This window comes from Mytilus galloprovincialis, chromosome 2, assembly GCF_965363235.1.
Source record: "Mytilus galloprovincialis chromosome 2, xbMytGall1.hap1.1, whole genome shotgun sequence".
Taxonomy (NCBI): domain Eukaryota; kingdom Metazoa; phylum Mollusca; class Bivalvia; order Mytilida; family Mytilidae; genus Mytilus; species Mytilus galloprovincialis.
The window spans coordinates 97,028,362-97,054,272 of NC_134839.1; the positions used below are offsets into that span (position 1 = coordinate 97,028,362).

Here is a 25,911-nt window from a genome sequence, read left to right on the forward strand (position 1 = left end):
AACTGATAGCTTTTGTCAGGACAAGGGACAGTTCTTAAGAAATATAATGCAAGGAAGATTAAAAAATATATGTGATCTCATTCTTCGGGCCATTTGAATCTTTCTTTTTATATTTAATAACAAGAGCCTTAAGTTTATTCCTCATTGACATTTGTTCCACGCAAGACTGAGTGTCGTAATATCATCCACGACTCACTCCATACTTACTGTATGAAATGGATAAAACGGGAAAAAGCTGACAAAAAATCTTTGGACTCTTTTTTTAATTCAGTAATGAAGATAGTTGATATACGTATTCAACATTTTAAAGAACATTTTACTATAAACAATAACCACAATAAACCTATTTTTCGTATCAAACATAAACTAAAAGAACTAGCCAAGGAATTTGTTTTTGTCCCGGCCGATAAAGCTGCTAATAATATTATTATTGTTTGACGTAAATTTTACATTGAGGTTCTGAAAAAGGAAATCACCAATTCACCAACATTCCAACTGACTCCATTTTCAGAAAACGAAATCTGTAACAAACATAAACTTTTAGCCACCGCTTTACAAGCAGAGCCAAATACAATGAAAGTCCCAACTATGTATTGGCTTCCGAAGCTACACAAAACCCCTTACAAATATAGATTTATTTCGTCTTCAAGCCATTGTTCAACTACTAAATTGTCTATTCTTCTTACCAGCACACTTGGTACAATTAAAAACCTGATAATAAATTGTTCAAATAAGGCCTTCGAAAATAGTGGAATAAATTACTTTTGGAGTGTCAAGAACTCGTTGGAAGTACTTGATAAATTGCATGCTTATATTGATGATTTTGAATCTGTTCAAAGTTTTGATTTTTCTACCCTGTATACCACATTGCCTCACATTCTCATTAAGAAAAAATTCACACACCTAATTAAATGGCCATTCAAAAAATCAGAATGTGAATATATATGTTCAAACTCTTTTAGGTCATTTTTTAGTAGCAATAAACAAAAAAACTATGTTAATTGGACATGCTTTGATACTATATATGCCCTTGAATTTTTACTAGATAACATTTTTGTTCGCTTTTGGGATTCCGTATATCGTCAGATTATCGGAATTCCAATGGGGACTAACTGTGCACCACTTATTGCGGACCTGTTTTTGTATTGTTATGAGTTACAATTTATGACAAAAATAAGCAAAGACCCATCGAAACAACATCTGATAAACAAATTTAATAATACTTTTAGATATTTGGATGATATTTTGGCTCTCAATAATGACGACTTCAGTATGTATATTAATGAAATTTATCCTGTTGAACTTACTTTAAATAAAGCTAATACTAACAATGACCACTGCCCTTTTCTCGATCTTGATATCTATATCACTAATGGAAAGCTGAATACTAAAATTTATGATAAAAGGGATGATTTTTCATTTCCTATCGTTAATTATCCGTTTTTAGATGGTGACGTTCCCTTGTCACCATCTTACGGTGTTTATATATCTCAACTTGTACGATTCGCTCGTGTATGTAACAATGTTTTAGATTTTAACGAGAGAAATTTATGTATTACTGAAAAATTATTACACCAGGGTTTTCGATATCACAAACTAGTCAAAACATTTACTAAATTTTATCATCGGTATAAAGACATCATTCGTAAATATAGTTCAACATGCAGACTTCTAATACGTTCAGGTATTTCACATCCAATTTTTTATGGAAATATTCTTTATAAAGCACAAAGGTGTCAGTATTCACCTCAGAAACTTACAAAACCTTTGAATAGACTTATTAAGAAGGGATATAATTACGATACTGTTGTCAAGTCATTAAAGATTGCATATTTTGGCGTTAATATTGAGTGACTGATAAGGTCTTTGCATCGGAACTAAACACATTTATTCTAAAAACAGTTGTTGGTTCATATGATGAAATCATAATCTTTCAGTCAGTTTAATTGAAGTCTGGAGCTGGCATGTCAGTTAACTGCTAGTAGTCTGTTGTTATTTATGTATTATTGTCATTTTGTTTATTTTCTTTGGTTACATCTTCTGACATCAGACTCGGACTTCTTTTGAACTGAATTTTAATGTGCGTATTGTTATACGTTTACTTTTCTACATTGGTTAGAGGTATAGGGGGAGGGTTGAGATCTCACAAACATGTTTAACCCCGCCGCATTTTTGCGCCTGTCCCAAGTCAGGAGCCTCTGGCCTTTGTTAGTCTTGTATTATTTTAATTTTAGTTTCTTGTGTACAATTTGGAAATTAGTATGGCGTTCATTATCACTGGACTAGTATATATTTGTTCATATATTTGTATATATATTTGGGCCAGCTGAAGGACGCCTCCGGGTGCGGGAATTTCTCGCTACATTGAAGACCTGTTGGTGACCCTCTGTTGTTGTTTTTTATTTGGTCGGGTTGTTGTCTCTTTGACACATTCCCCATTTCCATTCTCAATTTTATTAATTGGCAACTTTAATTTATCATTTATATTATTGACATAAAATATATTTGCTTGTTACAGATTGGAATAATATACGAATCTGTTCAGGTTTTTAAAAATATCGACTTTATTGAGTAACTTTGCCATTATTCTTCTATTGAGTTATGAATGTACTTAGCATCGTCAAAACCCTCTTCTAAATTTAGATGACCATCACATGCAGAGCATATTATACTTTTGAACTTAATAAACTTAGTGTAGACTAAGTATTGATGACAAATATAGTTTATATTGTTTATATTTTCGTACATTGCCTTCTCCTTTTTATCATTTGACTTATATGTTTTTCTGTGTCTTCAAATTGTTTCTCTTGTTAATGCGGCCTGTTTGGTCTTTCTAGAACTACAAGAGGTAACTTAGTTGAAATGGAGTAACTCTTTGAATGTTTCGTCAAATGCAACCTGATCTTTGTTACATAACCTTTCAGGAAAAAACAGTAAAGATGATAAACACATTACTTTTCCTTCGAAATTTAACATATTGCAAGTGCAATTACGCGCTTAATACGGAAAAATAGGAGATAGAGTAGACAAGTTTGTTTACTTTTTACAGTCCATTTTATACATACACTGTCGACAGCTTTTACCAATAATGGCATTCTTAATCTATTAGTTTGATGTTCAGTTATATGTACGTGCATCATGTTAACAGCAATACACAAATTGATTACTGTTTCATTAATGTAATAAAATACGCATCAATAAAAGTTGGCATTCAACCAGCCCCATTTGAGTTGTGTAATCTCAAACTACTTCAGTAAATCTTTAATTCCTTAAATAGAAGGAAGCTTTATTAACATGAATAAATGGGATCTAATTAATGTTTCCTATGTGTAAGTACTGCCCACATGAAGTCACCACATCTTTACATGGGTCATTAATGACCAATTTATTCTTATCTATTGCTACATTAGATCTAATAAAAGGATGATAAAGAAATAAGTGCTTGTCTGATATACAGGCCGTCCATCATATATCTTGCGAACTGAACTTCACATGTCAATATGATCTTTTTAGTTAAGGTTAAAGTTACGTAGATGTGCGCGATAGATTGGCATGAGCATGAAAGACCGTTATTTGACACTTTTTTATATCAAGTTTTATAACATACTGTGTATAACATGATCTTCCCCGATAATTTATCTATGAAAGAATATTAAGACCTTCTCAGATAATACAAAGAATCATGCTGACCATTTGGAGTCATCTTTTCAAAATTCAATAAACCAAGTTTGTATATTTTTATACTGATTGAGATTAGTATCTTCAATTATTTATGACTTTGTCATCTGATTTTTACGTATTTTGTATGACTTATTAGATCTGCCTTGGCATAGTACTTTATGGTTGTTACAGCTGGTATAACAGATTTCAAACATAAGCTACTCAATGAAAATGGAAAGAAGCTGGCATTAACACTTGATGCCCTTTTCAAAGTGCGCGCGGTGATCATGTAAAACCGTTAATCACATTAAACTTTAAATAAAATATACAACAGACAAGGTCTGCCACATTTAGAACTTGACAATGCGAGTCGGAATAGGACTTTGCGACAACACAGATTATTTTGATTTTCCTATTGTGAACTTTGTATTTCTGTGAAGCAAAATTCTTGCAGCGCTTGCATTTTGAGTTAAATCTCCAACCACAAGTCACATATACAGCAAGTCAAACAAAATTTATTCACACTTTCAGATTACCTCCTTAAGAACGCTGGTCTATATCACCAGGGGTTGAAGTCATAAAACTTTGCGAAGTGCTCGGAGCACAAAAATCATGCTCGAAACATGAAATCCAACATTTTGATTGGCTGATTTTGGAGTATGAGTACAAAAAACTGACTCGGTAGTTTCATAACTTCAAGGCCAGATTGATACCTGGCTCTACTACTATTTTTGTTTTTATTTTATTTCATAATATGGAAAAGTAATTGTTTTCAAATTCATAAATATAGTTTGTATGATGATTATTTAATGAATTTAGATGTAGCTCTGCATGGATCACGCCTTTGCAATGTTTACACTTTCTGATTGTATTTAACTTGCACACTATTCAAATATGCATATACATTACATTTACATAGGTCTTCTTCAGAGGTATTGTTCACATGTCAAAGTAACATATGTTTATATTACATCATTGCTGAGCATTTGTGATGAACTGTTCCTGAGTTTTATTTTGTCTTGATCTTTAATTGTTTCAAACTATTGATAGATCTATTGCCTTCTAAAAGTACTTAATGTTTGCGTCATGATGCTATTAAAAATCGCATCTTGGTTATAGTTTTCCATGTAGTGGATGAATTCTGTCATTTTACTTTAATACTTTATTTGCTTATTCTATAATAAATTACATTATTTTTGGGTGTTATAAAAAGTGCGTCTGTAAGCTATTAATTTTGTGCGATGTGCTTTTCTTGAATATCTTTACCAGGAACTCTCAGACTTAAAATCTTGAAAACCAAGGACTGAAAGATTTTAACACGTATGGCATGTATAGCTATATGACGAGCTATCAATATCGTTGAATTTGACTTAAATGAACAACTTATGCAGTCAAATAATAACATTGTTTTTATATTAAAGGTTATTACCATTTCAAATTTTTACTGTACCCAAGAGATCACCTTGGGCATAAAAAAAAAATAATATGGTGAATTGGACTCATCCGACAGTTTAATACAAGGAGCATTGGTTTAGTTAACGTTGTTTAGGATTTTGATGAATTAGGTAGAAAAAGTTCCACTATCTTGAAACTTTCAAATATGGAGTTCAAATTACCCGTCCTTTATCTCAATCGACTAAACTTTCAGAGCCAATAAAAATTATTTATTATTAATTTTGTCTCTTCCTGAAAATGCATAAACTATTTTCCATTGGAGGTTATTAATAAGCGTACAACAATCAATCAATGTATTTGTTCTGCACATGTTATGAGTGTATTTCAATGTAAATAATATCAAGATCACTCTCAACGAAACAAAATAAGGTGGCATTTTAAAAATAAATTAACTGATAGAAACTTATTAGGTTCAGCAATTTATTTTAGAATTGACTGAATCTTTTGTAAATTTGGGGTATAAAAAACTCATCATAGATACCAGGATAGAAATTTTTTATTTACGCCAGACGCGCGTTTCGTCTACAAAGACTCAAATAAAGAAAAGTTAAAAAGGCCAAATAAAGTTCAAAGATGAAAAGCATTGAGCACCAATGATTCCTAAAGTTTTGCAAAGCGTTGATCGAAGCACATTTTGTATGAAGTGCAGAAGCGCTTCATTCTAAAAATGTTCACACGGTCACCGCTTTTACAACCCTATAAAATGACTTACAGAAACATTCAATACCTCTTATTACATTTTTGTTTAGAGGATCACAAAATAAAAACGATTTCTATAAAGTTCTTCTTTTATTTACTTGTGCTCTTTATTGTGGAAGCTCGTGCTATCATGAATCATTATGTTATATTTCATTTTGAAATGAAGGTTAAGTTCAGAATGACGTGGTATTGCTGTTATCCAATCAAAATAACGTATTATAATGAAACATACTTGTAATGTAATAATAATTAAATATGGGTGATGACAAATAACAGTACTACAGTTTAAAATAACCTCAAGGTCATAACATAGATTGTGTAACATTTGACAAATTTCATACTTGTAATCAAATCGTATCCTTTTGGAGAAACTATATTAAAAGGACTGAAGTACACAGATTGTTTTATTCCCTAGATATTACGATCTCTAGTCTCCAATTACTGCCTTCACTGTTTGACAAATTGTCATCGTTTTCTATAAATATTAGTTTGTTTCATGTAATTTACTCAAATCTCATAGAATCTTCTGTAACAAGTGAAATAATTTACTCCTTGTCAAGGTAAAGTACAGTATACGATGTTCAATGAAGAGAAAAACAGACACATTCAATAACTTTTAAAATGATACTACAATTTTTTTTTAATAAATTTACTTCTTCATATTATTAGACTTGATAAAACCTTATGATATCTGTCGATGTTTTGATAGCCGAAACATATTGAAAATTATTTTGAGAGGGTCAGTTCATTATAAGATGATTTCTGGAATAAGCTCTCTCAAAAAAAAAGATTCTTAGTTATTTGCCGAAAAGAAATTTGTTCATTTATCATGATTGACACACGAACTTTAAAAGTATTTTTTTTCTTTCATTTAATAGCTCTAGGGCGATACCGCTGCTTGGGGACTGCTGTGACTATTATACTGAAAAAGTCCCACGGGCTGTTATTCCACGAAGAAATTTTGTCTTCTGGTATTTACCTGATAAAAGTTAATCTTGAATCACGTGTCGTGTGGACTGTAATTGAATTGTGAGCAGAAAATAGTTGCAACTGATACAACACACAAAAACAAATATACCCGACAATCATTTTAAAAATTACATTTATCATGTCGTGTATCATAACTTGAACGCCAACTGTTTGACAAACTGAATAGGATTTGCATCAATATCAGTGTATGAGATACCCTCCTGGAGCAACAAGTCATTGTCACATATTACAGTCAGTAAATAGCCAATCAATAATTGTTGTTTGGTTCTTGATTTTGATTGACAAATAAATACTTGGTAATCAGAATTCCGAATTATTGAATAGGTTGACCGAAATTACACTTGTTGATGTTGTCTTTCTGTATCATAACATTTATTTTTCTGTGCATGTCATAACATTGTATGAATAGTTGGTGAACGGTGAATTAAACTTTATAAGTACTATGTTTTGTTTTTAAGATAACTTATTTTGTAATGGCACAGCTGGAAGGATGGGAGCATGTTGGAACCACACACTGGCTGGTGAAACAGCAGTTCAATCAAGGATCCTAGCAATCAATAGCTGTGCGTATTAGTTTTAATTTATTTTTCTTTCTTACTTAAAAATCTAAAAACCACGATGAAATATAAAAAAAAGATGTAGTATAATTATCAATGAGACAATTCTCCACAAGAGACCAAAATGACACAGAAATTAACAACTATATGTCACCGTACGGCCCTCAACAATGAGCAAAGCTCATACCGCAAAGTCAGTTTTAAAAGGCCCCGAAATGACAATGTAGAACAATTCAAACGAGAAAACTAACGGCCTAATTTATGTACAAAAAATGAACGAAAAACAAATATTTAACACATAAACAAACGACAATCAATGAATTACAGGTTCCTGAATTCAGACAGACACATACATACAGAATGTGGCGGGGTTAAACATGTTAGCGGGATCCCAACCCTCACCCTAACCTGGGACAGTGGTATAACAGTACAACATAAGAACGAACTATAAAAATCTCGTTTTCACAAAATATAATTATGATGTAAACCATTTTGATTACCATGTTAGAGGAGAGTTGAGCGCTTGCAAATATGTTTAACCCTGTCGCCTTCTGTATGCGCCTTCCCATTTCAGGAGTTTGTAATTCAGTGGGTTTACCGTCGATTTTTGGTGTTTTATTTATAAATATTTGCTTTTCATTTTATTTTTTATTCATCAGACATTACTTTATACTGCATTCTGTCATGTTGGGGTCTCTTACAGCAAACTATACAGTATGAGTGTTGTTCGTAGTTCAAGGCCGTTCATCTATGTCATTTGGTCTCTGATTGATAGTTGTCTCATTGGGATTGTTTCCGTATATGTTAGTTTTAAAGAAGGCTTTTCCTTCTTGTATACATTTGTACCTCATACTATTAAGAATGTTTTTTTTCTTATGAAATTTGTTTGAATTTGAAACCGCGAGGAGACAAACATCCATTGCAGATATTTAATTTAATAGATAGATTGATTGTTGCTTGCTTAAATAACCAGTTGCAAATTGTCACACGTATCCAGAAGGAGCACAACTTACCAATTAATACAATAGATAAGTCAGTCTGCAAAGTAATTAAGAACGAACGTGAAATTCGAACTGCCAATCGAAAATCAGGGCAGGTTTGTTAGGGCATACATCTTTCCTTGCAACAACTCGCATACAGACTCATCAGCTAAGAAACATCGTATGTAACATCTTCATTCCGAAAGAACTTGCCAAATTTTAACTGCTAGATGAGAAAACTTTAGGGATTATCATAGTTTTACCCCGGTTTGATCCTTGCAGTGTAAATTAGTTGATCTGGCATTCTGTTATCAATTACAATCATCATTTCGCGTGGGTTTTTGTTTTATCAGTCGCCATTCCAAAATAAGCTTCAAATTATATATTTTTTATTGCTGATATGTTGTTCATTTTAACTTCCATGAGGATAAACAATCATTGCCCACATTTGAAATCGTGTAAAACAGATTTAACTTTCTAATTGTATATGTTTCTTCTATCTATGTTTTTTTTCGAATTCGTGGATTTAAGTATTTGTGCGACTCTATTTCATGCTGTTACAATTTGTCAAAGCCTTGTGCAAGCTAGGGTTAACGGCTACTGATTTTCCACTAAATATCTCTAGTTGGTAAACTTAGTGCATGCTTCTTATTTCTTCCGAAATTGAAATGTTTTGATAGACAAACTACGAACGCTGTAAAAAGCAAAATATTGTTTCCATTTCAGACCGAATAAGTTATCATTGTACAGAAAACGGAACATGGGACATCAGAGGGGAAAATTATACTCACTTAAACGTAAGCTATACATAAATGTATTTAAAGTTATTATTGCATTGTTTTACCTTATATTATATAGAACGAAAAATATTGAAATATACATTGTTTCAAAAATTTTAATAATTTAAACTTGCAATTTGTAACACGACAATTGCCACAAATCGAACAGTAACTGTATTCCCTTCTGGGTCATCTCATTTCAACAATGGTTTTTGTTGGTTGGCGTTGCTTAATATCTAGTTTTCTGTGTAGCATTTTCTATGTATTGTTTAGTGGATATTTTGTTGTTTTTTGTGTTTCCTTCCATGTTGTCTGTTTTGATTGAATAATGTTTTACAAGCCTACCTCCTATGACATCCTCTCTTTCTTAAAAATAAGGCTGCAGAGTTTGAACCCAAATTCTGTTTTTAATCTAAACTGACAAAACATAAAAAAAAAATCTTTAGTTATACTTGATGTTAGTATTTTTCTATACTGGCCATATGATAGTCAAGTGAAAGAGACAAACAAAGGGGAGTGATGAAATCTATAAAAGACTATTCTAAGTTCGTCACATATAATGTGCATCTTGCAAGTCAGGAACATCGTAAGTGACCGTCTTATTGCAGTCATATTCTAATAAAATTGAGAAAGGAAATGGGGAATGTGTCAAAGCGACAACAACCCGACCATAGAGCAGACAACAGCCGAAGGCCACCAATGGGTCTTCAATGTAGCGAGAAACTCCCGCACCCGTAGGTGTCCTTCAGCTGGCCCCTTAAAAAATATGTATACTAGAACAGTGATAATGGACGTCATACTAAACTCCGAATTATACACAAGAAACTAAAATTAAAAATATACAAGACTAACAAAGGCCAGAGGCTCCTGACTTGGGACAGGCGCAACATTGCGGCGGAGTTGAACATGTTTATGAGATCTCAACCCTCCCCCTATACCTCTAGCCAATGTAGAAAAGTATGCTTTTTTTATTCGCAACATAGACTTTCGATGGCAGACCTTTTTAATTAATTCACAACTATTTTTCAACTCTTGAAGACCCGACCTTTACTTAATTTGTGACGTTCGACTGCTGTCATTTTATAAATCAAAGGTATCGTCCACATTTCCTTTAATATTAACCACATTACATTTAACTGTTCTTCAAAGTAAATGATAGCCATTTGGATAGGATATTTACAATGCTCAAATTAAAATGTCATAGGTTTTCAAAAATGTGGCAAATTTTAGCTTTACAGGTAATGCGAGCGTACCATAGCTTCAAAACAATATCGCAATGTTTGTATATACATTTAATGTACTTATGACATATCAAAAAATTGATTAAAATTAATGCTTACGTAAAAGGAATATATCATGATTTTTATTTGCATAATTTACTTACTTTTTTAAACCTTAGCCTAAACAGATTTTGTGTAGTACTGTTTGGTACAAACCTGTGTCTTTATTAAGTTAATGTTCAATAAAATCTAGTCGAAAACAGATATATATTTACATATTACCAGCATGCTATTATAATTCTTCTGCTTCAAATATTGAAGAGGTTTAATAGTTACCATGTATTGCTGTTCAAAGCACTGCATGTTGCACTTTAAATATAAAGGTACTCAATTGGGCTTTATTTTCTTTTTATCGTTTCGCTTATTTGATGTATTTTTTCATCTGCAAAAACTGATTAAATCAAGACAGCTGTGAAAAATTAATTTCTTGGGATTTATTTTACCGCGCTGTATATTTTGAAAGACTTACAATCGATACCGCTTGTAAATAGCATGATGTCGATGTTAGTAAATATTCAAAACACAGGGTTCCAACTGGAGTCTGGCATAAATATAATTCAGGAAAGATCCCATACTTAACAATCTATAAAAAGCGATCGACTGCAATCATCCATACGTATATGAAAACAAATACCATGAGTATAAGTCCAATAAAAAACATGAGTTAAGGAACTGGCAAAAAATTAACGGGAAAAAACCCACAAGTCCACAAATTTAAATACAAAGGATTTCAAGAGTGAGCCACAAAAACACCAAGAAAATTGAGAAAGGCCAAAAGCCATCCAGAATAGTAAACAGTTCCGGTTCAACTAATGGCAATCGTTTTGATGTTCACGACCAGTACATTTGCAGTGACAAGTCGCTTTAGTTATGCAATAATATATTTGCATTACAAAAACAAATTATATAAAGCAAACCATCGTTGAATGACCTTAAATATAGTGATTCAGTAGGAAATCGATCTTAATAAAGGAGTATTTTTCTAATTTTCATGTAGCTTTTGTCTTAAGCCATCTTGTTATTTGGTAATAATTGCAGATAATCAGCAAACCATCTTCAATAAAGAACAATGTTTTGTCTGCTGGACCATCAACAATTTACATTGTATATCATAATTGTTTAAAAGAACCCCGTGTATACCGGTATAGTGATCTTACTATAGAAGTTTCGCAACATTAGTCTGCATATGATCTCTTAGTCTTATGTCAAAGCGTAAATAATTGTTTATGGACAGTATTGATGTAGTTGATGCAATAACGAAAATGTTGTAAAATGCATTGGCAATATTGTGCAATAAATAACGATGTAAAGACTACGCTGAAATCTTTACGGTTTCCTTTACTGTAATAAAGCAAAACATGCATTATCTTATTTCATTTCTATGTACAATATAACCATCAAACATGTTTGATAACATCAAAACAAAGTTCAGACAGAAAGGATGGTAATTTGTCCATGTTTTTATTTGATTTCTTTAAATCGTGGAAATAATCCTTGGTGTCTTTTATTTTTCACTCAGTTCGAACTATAATGGAATAGCGAAATGGTATTAAAAAATGGATACGTATTTAATTCATGCAGAATACTTCTTCCACAATAACTTTTTATTTGTGATAATAAGGATATACATATATATATTATGTTTGACAAAATTTAAAAATAACTTATATCATTGCAGTTATTTAATTTAGGAATATGAACGGAAACCCACAATATATTATTTCGCTATTATAAAAATTAAATAAAAACTTATGTTGTTTGGTTTTGGTTAATTCAAAATCAGTGAAATCCTTAAATTTAAAGTTGAAATGTTGTCTTCTTTTGTAGGATATTAGCCATGAGAGTCAAGGTTATGTTTATGTATATATTGCTGGAAATGCGTTGTCTTTACTGCTGCTCACAATTGCATTATCCATTTTCTTCGGATTCAGGTAGGAAACGATGAAATTTTCAAGTTCTGTAAAATTTAATGGCTTCTTATATTTTAGATCTTTTTTTAACAAACGATAAAAGACAAAGAAGTACCCTTGGTTATGTAATACTGATTTCAATGCAAAACAAAAACAATTCCAACTTAATCATTACAGTAGGAATACTAAATTGCAGAATATAATTAATAAAAGTATAAAAGTACACGTACTTTGTCAAAAATATTGAAAACAAAACTTATCATATCTACAATCAAGAGATAGCCTCGAACTCAATTTTGTTTTTCGACATTATACGTTAGTGATGAATATATTTATAAACCTATGATTACAACACTAGTTTGTGAAAGTTACAAGGATATTAAATCTAGAGTCATATTTATCCATGTGTCCTTAGCATCAATGTTTAATATTCATTGGAAAATTGAAATAACATATTTAATTTTTCTTCATATTTCCCCCACGTTTAGTACGTATATCATATTTTATATTTTATGGTTTCAATTTTTGTTCAATCTTACATGTAAGATGTTATTCAAAAACAGCTGTTTTTGGCACAAAAAATCATACCACACCTATATGTACGTTTACGAAACTGTTTCATAGATACAAAGGTTGGTTTGCATGGAAGTTTGGCTTTACTTGAAGAAATATAACATGCTAAATTTTAAGGTGATGTAGTTTGTAGAGCCCATAAATTTAGAAATGAACCATTTAATCTGATCGATTCTTTGAATTGACTTAGATTATCGATTTTACATTCATGCATATTGTCGTCATAGGTACAAACATAGATTGTGTTTTAATAAGTTAAAATATAACTAAATACAAATGTGTATAGACGGTTCTTCCCTTGCTTGTATGGTTTTACACTAGTCATTTTGGGAGCCCTTTATAGCTTGATGTTCGGTGTGAGCCTAGGCTCCGTGTTGAACACCATATGACCTATGATGGTTTACTTTTAGAAATTGTGACTTGCATGAAGAGTTGTCTTATTGGCACCCATACTACATCATCTTATATATATGGCTGTTCACTTACAGTCTGACAGTGCTTTTTACTATGATTTGCTCAGATTCTTTACGATTCCGGGACACCAAAACCTACTATGGATTTATATTTAAGTCTAGTAAAAATAGATTATCTACTAGTTGAACTAGCATCCAGTAATTGCGAGTATTCTGTGTTCGGTAACTTGCTTTTTTTTTGTCTTTTTAAAAAAAAATTCTTAATGCCGATCTGAGGAGATAAGCTGAGTTTTTTCGTTTATTTTTATGTTGTGCTGTAGCATCACTGTCATAAACTAGAGGAAGGATTAAGCGCTCATTAATATTTAAACCTTGCCTCATTCCGGATATCTGTCAGCCATTATAGCAGTCGTTGTCGTTGATTGCAGTCTGCCACATTCGCTTTATGTATAATTGTTGAGGCCGTTAGTTTTCTCTTTTAGATTTATTTTCATTGTGTGATGATGGCGCCTTTTTGTATCTTACTATACAGAATGGATTTTGATCATGTCTAAAGGTCATCGAGTGCTATATAGATTGCTTATTATATCTTATCGCATTCTGCACATACCAAAACAAATATTTTTTGAAAAACCAACCCAGGATTACAAATACTGAATACGAAGTATTAATTAGTATGAAAACTTCTATGTTTTTATTAAATATATCTTTAAAGAATTTTCTTGTGTTTGTTATGGTGTATAATTACTGATAACTTTATGCAAACAATCTCTTCAAAACTTTTTTCCGAACATTTTGGTTCAAACGAATTATAATTATTAATTTCTTTGTCTTTAGACAGTTGCGATGTGGAAGGGTGCTGATCCATAAAAATCTCTTCCTATCATACGTGTTTACTGGTTTAACCTGGATCCTTTACTACAAACTAGTCGTACTAGACGGAGATATTATAGATGCTAACCCGGTAAGTATATTCTTGTAAGTTTCTCCGAAAAGGTGATCAGTACATTTACTCCAATATAATTGCAAAGTTGGTAACTGCAACACAAAAAAGCAATAGTCATTCATGATACAGCGGGTGTTTTTTTTATTTGGGTTTGCTGCGATAAGCAGTTTTTTGAATGAAAATATAAGCATGATACGTCTTAACGTGCTTTCAAGGACATGTTTCTAAAATAATCTTTTTTAAGTTTGCACGAGGAAGTTACAACCGCAGCTCTAGTTCAGTTATAAAATTAAGGAAATGAAATATATTCTTAAGATCATGCCTTCATTTAAGAAGAATATAATTTGATACTTTGTTGTGCCACGAACCAATCAGCAGACGTGCCCAGTGACACTAATCTACCGTATGATACCGATTTCAGTGCGAATGACGCCTGTTTCTTGATCAATATTTTTCTGGTACGGTATTTTTTGAAGTATGGTACATAAAGGAACTAGATTATCAAATGAATAATGCTGTTAAATCATAGTAACATACAGATATTTTAAGCAAAAAAGTAAAATAGAAAGGTGACTCAAATATAGAGTAACTAGTGATGTTTTCTTAATATCAAGGACTTGTTTTTTTTCCTGATTGCACACCAAACTATCCTATAGAAACGGGGTATATATTACAAGGACTATTCAGTAATGTCAAGGATTGACGTTTCTTTAATTGTTGTGCTTTTTTCATATTTCTTGATCGGTGTGAGAAAAAACATTTCTTCCCGCGAGTGAAAAATCTGGTCTCGGCAAATGATTGGTCGAAATATAATTGTGACGTTAAATTGTCTTGACTTCTTTTAAAGTTTACTTTGTGACGTCATAAAAAAGGCGACCATGCCTGATGACTTCACATCAAAAGTACACAAAGGTCCCCATTCTTTGAAAAAGAAGGATAAAAATCATAAGATAAACAGATTCCACCACTATAACTCTTGTATTACGATGTTTCTCCACTCTCAACACTTAATTTTTAAGTATTTAAAAAAATCAAAATGTAACTGTCTCGAGTGTAGAAATGTCGTAACACACGTGTGTTTTGTTTCATAAAAAAAGACTGGCGAACGTAGATACAAGTACTGTATTTTAGGGAGGAATAAATACTACTTTGTAAAGAATCACTCTGTTTCAAACAAAAATTTCTCTGCAACTGACATTATCAAGATGCTTGATTTCTTGATTGACAACATATTTGTTACGTTCGGAGGACGTGTTTTTCAACAGACTGTTGCAATTGCATTGCAACGAGAACAAATTGTGCCGACTTGTTTCTTTATTAATATTTGAGGCTGACTTTATACAGGAACTTCTAAGAAGAAAGATAAGAAGTTAGCAATATCCTTTAACTTAACTTTCCGCTATATAGATATTCTCTCACTAAATAATTCAAAATTTGGTGACTATGTTGAACGCATCTGTTCAATCTAACTAGAGATAAAGGTTATACCATATACAGTTAAGTCTGCCTAATATCTTGACTTACATCTAGAAATTCACAATGAGGGTCGGTTGAAAACAAAACTTTACGACAAAAGAGATGATATCAGCTTCCAATTCATGAACTTTCCATTTCTATGTAGAAAAATTCCAGCAGCGCCTGCATACGGAGTATATATCTCCCAATTGATACGATATTCCCGGGCTTGTATTTCCTATCACAATTTCCTTGATACCGGGTTGCTGATCTCAAGGAAGCTATTAAACCAAGAGTTACAAATGGTGAAGTTGAAATCATCCCTTCGTAAATTTTACGGACGACATCACGAGTTGGTTGACCGTTATGGAATAACCGTTTCACAGATGATTTCGGATATGTTTTGTCGTAACAACAATCCACTTCCCTTTTCACTACGAATGTGACCTACCGAATTAGACTATCTACCGGGTTTGTAATCACATGAGCAACAAGTCGGATGCCACATGTGAAGCAGTATCTGCTTACCCTTCTGGAGCACCTGAGATCACCCCCAGTGTTTGTTGGGGTTCGTGTTGCTTAGTCTTTAGTTTTCTATGTTGTGTCTTTTATACTATTATTTGTCTGTTTGTCCTTTTGTTTTTAGCCATGGCGTTGTCAGTTAATTTTCGATCTATGACTTTGGCTGTCCCTCTAGTATCTTTCGCCCCACTTTTGTTGATCTTTGTTTTTTTTAATCTTGATATTACGAAGAACTCATATTGAATAAGACATGTACTATTCGAAATAAGAATGGCACAACTGGTGCAGTAAAAGATTAAAATTATCATTCTTTCAGTGGTGGTGTCAATTTCTCCACGTGTTAGCACAGTATTTTATGCAATGTAATTTTGCCTGGATGTTTTGCGAAGGACTTTACCTTCACACAGTACTAATAAGAGTATTCAGCAACGGAAAAATACTAACATTTATATGTTATGCAATTGGATGGGGTAAGCTTATTCTTTTCTATATTTTTTTTAAAGTATATACACTTGTTTTGTTCATCATAGCAACCAATATGGCGAGTTTGCTAGAGATAAAAAAAAATAAACTGAAGTTTCAATTGGTTATCTGAAACAAAACATGTACTATCTAAAATTTAAAAGAAGAAAATCATTTTAATGAATTTGAATAGGACAGTTCGATAGAGATTCAAATATGATTATCATTACCCTTAAACTATTCTGATACATGTACTGTTATATGATAAGAATCTATCTCCTTTTCCTGTGATGTGATACAATTTCAAACGTGTAAAGTTGGTTCCAGGTATGACCTTACACAAACAAACAAAAAATGCCATGTATTTGATAAATCAATGCCTTTTAACCTTACAATGGAAAACTTTAGTTTTGTTCAAACTTTGAAGCTAGAATCCAATTCCTGAAATCTGAGATATGTGACTTTTTTTTTCATAAATTCCACTGAAATTGAAGTCGTTTTATAACAACAAAACACTTATTCAAAAGATAATGGTTTAAATGTGAACAGCAAAATACAAAGTATCAAGTGTCCATTGTTTGTAATCATAGTAAATACTGTTTATATCGGAACAAAAGCTTAAATTCGGAAACTAGTTACAATGTTCGTATCATAATACAAGGTGCATTAAACAGGAAACTAAATGCAAAAAAAGATGATAATAGCCAATGTTAAATGATAAAGACTTTTTATAATAATACAATTTCATCTTAAAAATATAAAAAAGACGATTTAAGCATAATCAAATATTTTGTTATCCCAATAAAGGAGTACACATTAGTGTTTCCTAAGGAACAATGTCTGAACGTATAGGGAAAGTATTTACAGTACAAATATGTATCCACTTGTATCTATGATTGAAAATATATCTTTTTGTGTTTAATTTCTTAAATATCAATGAAGAATTTTGCAAGCTTTGATTGTTGTAGTTTTGCCTTGTGTTCAGGAACTGCTCCAGTGGAAACTTTTAACCGAGCAAAACATTTAAAACAAAGGTTTATATTATTTTCATCCTGCAGGTAAATCAAAATCTCGAAATTTAAGCCGGTTTAGATAACGTAGTGAAAAGATAGATCTTTACGGTCTCGTCAAGCAACATTTTTAAATTGTTCCTTACTTAAAACATTTTTACATTTACATTCATGTTGACTATAAATAAATAAACAAGTGATATCATGTTGCAGGATACCCACTTATTCCAACCATTATCTATACTGTTCTCAGAAGTCGAACAGGAAAAAGGTAAGAGTGAAACCATTTAACATTAAAAGATTTAATTTACTTTAGTATACAACATGTGACGTTATGATACCTCATTGTGTCATTATTGTAAACCAATAAATCTTTTGTGATTTTACTTTTTTCTGTGATGCTTTGTTATCGTTTGATTTACATGTACGACATAACAATACATAATACAGAGGTTAATTAGATTTTAGGTTTTCTGTTTTATTTGTGTTATTTCAAATAAAATTTTGAATAATTCAAGTTATTGAAATGTTTACAAGGATTTGCTCAGTATTAAAAAAACTAATTTAACCATCACCTGTATGTGCTAATCTCCAAACACGAATCACGCCTATTGGTCTCACCATCTCTGTTTATCTATTTTCAATTTTATATTCCATTGAACTAGATGCGAGTCGATGCAGTTAAACTCATCATATATACTAGGATTACCATTCTGTACACCAGACGCACGTTTCGACTACAAATAAATCGTCAGTGACGCTCGAATATAAACAAATATGCCAAAATAATATACGAAGTTGAAAAGCATTGAGGACGAATAAATAGTTACCGCTGTGTGACACATAGAGCATTGTATGACACGATACCATATACAGTGGAATTCACTTCTAACTTCTCATTAGAACTGTCAGAATAACATCTCATAGAACTGTTCTTAACTGTTCTAGACTATCTAGAACCGTTCTACATTAGAACTGTTAATTTTATAATTAGAACTGTCAGACTCAGTTCTAGGTAGAACTGTCCAAATCAGTTCTAACTGTAGAAGTGTCAGCCGAACTGTCTAAAGCTGTTCTAGCCGAACTGACCTAACCTGTTCTAAACAAAGTCCCTGCAGCTAGGGAATCTCACTGGTCACCATCCAGTGTTATTATTATCGTTGATAAAGAATGTTTTAATATATATATTATATTCTTTTGACTTATTTATATTTAAGACAAATAGTTCTTAAAACTGTTCTATGAATAGAACTGACTAAATCAATTCTAGCCGTAGAACTAACAAAATCAGTTCTAATCGTAGAACTGTTCTAGTCTTAGAACTTTTCTAGTCGTAAAACTGTCTAAAACTGTTCTAGGGTAGAACTGACCAAATCAGTTCTAGCTTTGAACTGTTCTAGCTTGAACTGTCTAAAAGGTGTCAGGATGACAGTTGTACATACTGTCCTAGAACAGTTTCCCTGACAAATTCTGACAGATTTGATGAAAGGTGAGAAGTGATCTCCACTGTATGCCATATAGTGCGCTGTTAACTCGGTGCCAGAATATGTACATGTGTCTAGAAGCACTGTGTGACTCGATGTTATTAAGAGAGCTGTGTCACTCGATTCAATTTAGAGCAATGCGTGATTCGATACCATTTAGAACGCTGTGTGTTAAGACGTGATATAGAGCGAAACAATGTTATCGTTGAAAACTACATGCTGACATCTTGATATCAATTGTTCCAGAAGTTTGGTTCTGTTTGATTTTTTCTGCTGTAAGATTGGTATCTCGTGGACATTTATCTAAAATGTACTTACTAATAATTTGTGATTACTTACTTATTGTTTTTAAATAAGCATCGACTAATGCATAGATAAATTAAAGATGTGAATATTTTCAACATTGAACACGATAATAATAATTTAAATTGCAAATAACATGAAACACAAATGAGCAAAGGGTATACCAATCAAGAAACTAAAACACCATTGAATAACGATTGACAAGGTTGTTTTGACGCCATGGTAATTGACATTGGTTTAGAGAGTCTCACGGGAGATGGCAAACAAATCGCTTTAAAACAGAAAACACTACATAATGGAATTATGATTATTCTAACATAGAAAACCGTCATTAGCGAATGCAAATCTGATGTATTTGCACACAAATTTGCATTCAATACTTGATCCAAAGTATACCTACCATACGAACAAATATTATGGGACATTGACGGGATCATAGACCTTAATCATTTCCAGTCACTGAAATTATCCATGATTCTGGTAACAACCAAAACATAGGAGGCAACTAGTATACCTCCCTTTAAGGACAAACAATACAGAAAAAATCTCTCGTTGATTGTTCCTTGAAGTATTTCACACGTCAGTTATGATATGCACTATTGAAATATGCAAATACAAATGTACCGTCTTAACTCACTTTTCATATTTAATTTTGAAATTTGCATGTAAAAGAATTTCGTGGGAAAAAAGTAAAAATATCATTTTTTTAAAAGCCGGTTCAATATTAATATGCATAGAATTCAATACTTTTGAAATTATCCCAAAAAAGTAATTTTCCAGGATGTTATTTTGATATAAAATTTACGGAAATAAATTAAGAAGACTCTTTAAATCATTGTTTACAAAGACGTCACCTGTTTTGAAAGTTCCGGCAATAATGAGTCGTCCGGTGTGCCCGAAATCAAGTCACCGTATTAAATTTAGAAATACCAGGAACGGTTTGACATTAGGCTAAAAAATTGAAATGGTTCTAGATTTTGTTCAAATTTGATTTATTTCTATAAATATGCAACAACGATTATCATCCTTAAAATCTTGGTAGTTCTAATGGAGTATGGATTGATTTTGACATTGTCTATAATTAAAATTGAAATAGTGAATAAACAAAGGCTTTACAGAACAACAATTTCTTAAAAATTAAAAATATTATCAAGTACTTTTATAGTTCAAAAATTCATTACATTTTCCGTATTTGATACGCAAAACATATTGTTTTAAATTGGATACATTTATTCATTCCAACATATGTCATAAAAACAACAACGTATTAGTGCAGAAATATGGTCGTCCTTAAATACTTCTTCAGGAATTGTCTTAACCTTTTGTTAGCAATTCATTATACCGTCTGATTGGTTCATGCTTGATTGTTTGAACTCAACAGCTTCATCTTAGAAATTGATCGAATCCTACTCGTTAATTAAAATCTACATGCAATATACATTACGAAAATGATTGATATTCCCACAGAAAATATCTTTACATTAAAAGATGTGAAAACAGCAGATTAAGATAATTTGAATGTTGTAAAAGTGATTATATCATAAGGTATTTTACAACAATTGACACATTCTGAATTATTTTAAGATATATAGTGCTTTAGTTAATGACATTCGACATTTCGACGATTGGTTTTCGTAATGAATGCCTTCTTCAATACCAGTTTCATAGATACAGGGACGTTAATTGCTGTTTGTTTTTCTGTTAGTCTGACATTTACTCGTAAATGTGTAAAATTTCATTATTTTTTCAAATTAATATATATAACTAGTATATTGAAAAAGTAAACGTGTGATTGACTAACGGTTAAATGTAACTAATCTCTGCGAAGCCCCCAGTCCGATACGGAAAGCAATTTTCATTCGTCTAAACAATAACAGAAAAACAAAAGGATATGGGATTTCCATCAAAGACACAAAATAAGTACATGCATCAAAGGACAAATGCTTTTATTGCTGTTCTAAATCTTGGAACATTGAGGCAAAACTCAAAACTGCCCAAATAATAACTCTCACCTCACTGCAAGTTTTAGTTTAAGCGTTTTAATGTTTACTTAATTGTCAATATGTTTCATCAAATCTCGTATTTCTTTTGAAATCATTGATGTAAATTCAGCATATAATTATCGTCGACCCGTGTCAGTGTGGTGGATATTGGACAATATCCAGCTGCAAGTTGAAAAATATCAAACGTAATGCAATATAAATGAACTTATCATAGATAACAGTATTACATTTTATACACAAGACGCGCGTTTAGTCTACAAACAATGATCAGTGACGCCAATGTGTTTTGATGATAGCTTCTACACATCCATACAATTGTCAAAATGTCATACAGTCTTAAATATTAAAATGATTAATTCCCTGCCTATCATTTGTGATAAATCCGATGATGACAGAATGTGAAATTGAGTTTAAAAAAGTTCCTGTCTTTATGTCTTTGCTGAAGTATATTATAAAAAGAACATAACATGTCATTTTTCATGTCAGACCCATTATAAGCCCATGATTAAAATCATTCTTCGAGCCTGTCGGCTCTCGGGATGATACCATGACCAAGGACTGATAAATGGTATGATATGAAACATGCCATGTTAGAATCTATATTTATCATCATTAAAATTGATATAATATGTTACAGTATATTGTTGTAATTCTTACATGTTATGTTTTAGATGTTGGCATGAAGAAAGTAGTTTGCAATGGATTATGTATGGTCCAATAGTTGTTTCCATTTGTGTAAGTATTCAAAATGCATTGAATTGATAGACACAATTTTTTTTACTTGCATAAAGATATCTATGCTGTTTTTTTTTTGTTTTTTTTTTATTACATGAAAATGCAAGTAAATAATGGTAAAAAAAGTTTTAAAAAAATCTACAGAAAGGTTGCTATCATCCATAAGTTTAAATGTGTTTGCTATTATATTCTTTAACTGGCTTACACATGTTTAAACATCACATCAAATATTTATATGTCTTTAACATGTAAATTTTTCTGTTAAATCAAACTTTGCATATTTTAGATCAACATAGGGTTCCTTGTTAATATTGTTAGACTATTGATGACAAAGTTGCAGAAAATTCCAGAAGCATCACAAAGCAAGTAGGTTACGATTTAAGACTTGACTCCTTCCACGGTGTTTGGAAGAGATTCATCTAAGATAGTTTGCTTATACTTTAGTACAAACCAATTGCATTACAAAATCATTTAAAAGATGATGAGCATTGAAAATACAATTTCCGATCAGTGTTGTAAATCTGGTGTATATCATATATACCTGGGGGTATAAAAACAAAATTCTTAAAAAGAAAGAAGAACTACAATTGACAATAAGGTATAAGAACATGGCAATCCCTCGGTATTCTAAAGAAATGAAGTACCTGTTTCTGAATTCACCAGATACATGTGTAAGAAGTCAAAGATCGGAAGACACAACGATAGTAGTCTGATTGTTTTCTGTTTTCTGTCACGGAAGTTGTCACTAACTCTGGATTCGAATTTTGGGCAGTGCGTGATCGACAGGGGACTCTAACTGAGTCGATTCGCCTCGTCTTATTCCGTTTGGAGGTATTGAAATTTTCCATGTGCCATTAATACAAAATGGGTGTATAATGTACAAGTTTTGAGTATCGGTAACTACTTTTGCCTGTTATGTACGATCAGTGTATGACTAAATGCTCATTTGAACTGTATTTACATTGTATAAATGTGTCGAAAGAAATGTGTTCTGTGTTTATGAAAATGTAACATTTATTAACCATTAAAAGAGCAAGTAAAGTGCTCTTATGAGATCTGTGTACCGACAACATTGTTGGTCACCATATGTCTGAATCTACACAATGTCCGGCCATGTATTTGAAAATCATCTTTTCTCAATAACGAACCTAAATTAATCCTCACTTGCATAACTCATTTAATTAAACCTTTTTCCTTCACCAGGACTACGATACACTAATTCATATTTAATTCCTTGCTGATTTGAATAAGTATGTTGTCTGCTCTTTAGTCGGGTTGTTGTCTCTGGCATATTCCCCATGTCCATTCTAAATTTAAAACACTATAATTATTATATGATTTGCATATCTATGAATACTTGAATTGGATTGGTCAATAAGAATTTTTCTCTAAGTTTACACGTCGATAAACCATGTTTCCGAAACTACTTTCGTAATCTATTCATGCGCGATACACAAGCTTGCAGTGATCATGGGATTTTCAGCAAATTGAGATTAAAAAACAAATGCATAACAGTTCGAATTCGAATTCGAATTCAAATAAAATTCCGCGAAATTTCAAAAATGATTTGGCGAATTTACGTCATGGCAAAACACGACGTCATACGAATAAAACTTCCATTAGATAGATTATTTCGTTACTTGAACACTTCAGATAATATCTCATTAAAATGAAGTTTTGGAGGTAGGTGCTATTTTATTTTAGATTCCTTTGCATTTTACGAATTTATGGATTTTAAAAAGTGGCCAACTCCTTGAGTTACGGCATGTCAATTGGCTGTTTCAAAATCTAAAGCATCATTGGTAATTTCATTGTTCGTACCCTAAAATGAAAATAATGCCATGTCATTTGTTAAATTTCCATTGTTTACCAATCAGGACGTTTTTGTGTACACTTTTGAAAATATTACTTAGGATGCATTAGATTCTGAAACGGCGAATTGTACATTCGATGGTTATTATATTAGCGTTTACACAAAAAAATGTTAATTAATAATCACGGTTATTTGGCTTAAGAATTATAAGGATTAAACACATTTTTTCTAGAGGTTATTGATGTGTAAACTGGGGCTCTTACTCACAAACTTTTTCAGTTTGTGAGTTAATTGCCCCGGTTTACACATCAATAACCTCTAGAAAATGTGTTTAATCCTATAATGAATAACATTGTTTGTCCATATTTTTTTCATTCTGATCATTAAATTTTTTCCAAGCGAGTTAGTATGATCAAACACATCTACCACAATTATCATCTTATTACATCTCCTCTAGATAAAAGAAAGTCATCTTCATTCATGAAGTCCAACATCTTATGGTTGCAATACAAGTTGATTATGTAGATATTCTATCTAGATTTTCCTACAGCTCAATATGTTTGAATATTTTCTGAAGTTGCCTAATACTATTTCGTAAACTCAAGTCACTGTTTAAACAAATATACAAATATAAATTTTTAGGAAAGCAGCTAGAGCCACTTTGGTGTTACTTCCATTACTAGGATTACAATATCTTGTATTACCAATGAGACCAAGTGAAAGTTCTGGTTTATCAGATATCTATGTGTATTCAGTGGCAGTTTTAACTTCACTGCAGGTATTGTTGACCTATGATAAGAGTTATGTAAATGGAAAAATATTTTTACAACATTTTATTCTAATAGATAAAGAATACTGAATACTTATCATGAAAAAAAATATATGTAAATGAAATTGTCTTGAACACGGAAATCAGTATCATAGAATTTGTTCATTGTATTACCAAACCATGATGGCGTCTGCAAATCATACGAACTTTCAAGGGAAAACTTGTGGTCAAATGCCAACATCTTAAGCGGAAACGCTTTATTATAGAAATACAAATAAAGGAAAAAAGTCTGATATTTTCTATTGAAATTAATTAGCACACACATTTTCATTCGCAGTTGTTTTGACTTATGAGTTTAAATATTACTTTGGTATTTGTCGACTCTCTTTCATTCTTTCATACTATATAAAAAAAAACTTCGACTTCTTCTACTTCTTTCATTACATTATTCGCAGACCTCGTTTATGATTACCAATATATTCTAATGTGTATATAATTCTTTTCCCCCAAGATATTAAGGAACGTTCTGAAACATGTGACAAGTGATACTATTTCTTTAGCGTGATGTAAATAAATCGTTCTCCACTAGGTTATTTGTGTCAATAACGGTCTATAAATTGTAACACTGGTCCATGAACACTGAGAAATACATTAATCGTAAAATTAATGAATCCGTAATTACCAGATTATACAATGCTCATTAGTTGTAAGAGAGCTTTAAATAAATGGATTTAATGATCGCGAAATGACTATTGTCGTTTTATTCTTATTAAACACTTCATATACATAAATATAACCTTCAAAGTAACATTAAGGGTGAATTATACATCATAATAAGATATAAAGAGGCAGAAATCATTTGAAAACAACGGAGTATTGGTTCCTTCGTAAACATAATAAAATCAACATGGATATACTAGGAGCTATAAATGTCCAAGTATAAGTGAATACAAACCAAATGAAAAAAACTGAAATGAAATTACTTTAGTTAAAAAATCACTAAGGACTCCTATGTACAAAGTTAATGAAAATAATCCAGTTGATTTTTTTTTATTTCTAGGGTTCGTTCGTATCCATCATGTATTGCTTTTGTAATAGCGAGGTAAGTTCATT

At 31.7% G+C, this 25,911-nt stretch overlaps 1 protein-coding gene across 1 annotated transcript in view; it reads left to right on the forward strand.

The window, feature by feature from the left end:
- The window catches only part of LOC143065018 (calcitonin receptor-like), a 63,817-nt gene that overhangs the window by 33,433 nt on the left and 4,473 nt on the right, over positions 1–25,911 (forward strand). The window contains exons 2-11 of the mRNA XM_076238289.1: positions 7,263–7,367; positions 9,068–9,138; positions 12,228–12,331; positions 14,134–14,260; positions 16,536–16,689; positions 17,905–17,962; positions 22,153–22,216; positions 22,503–22,582; positions 24,672–24,807; positions 25,859–25,900. Of these exons, the coding sequence (XP_076094404.1) occupies positions 7,263–7,367; positions 9,068–9,138; positions 12,228–12,331; positions 14,134–14,260; positions 16,536–16,689; positions 17,905–17,962; positions 22,153–22,216; positions 22,503–22,582; positions 24,672–24,807; positions 25,859–25,900 (941 nt within the window). The remainder of the gene's footprint in view (positions 1–7,262; positions 7,368–9,067; positions 9,139–12,227; positions 12,332–14,133; positions 14,261–16,535; positions 16,690–17,904; positions 17,963–22,152; positions 22,217–22,502; positions 22,583–24,671; positions 24,808–25,858; positions 25,901–25,911) is intronic.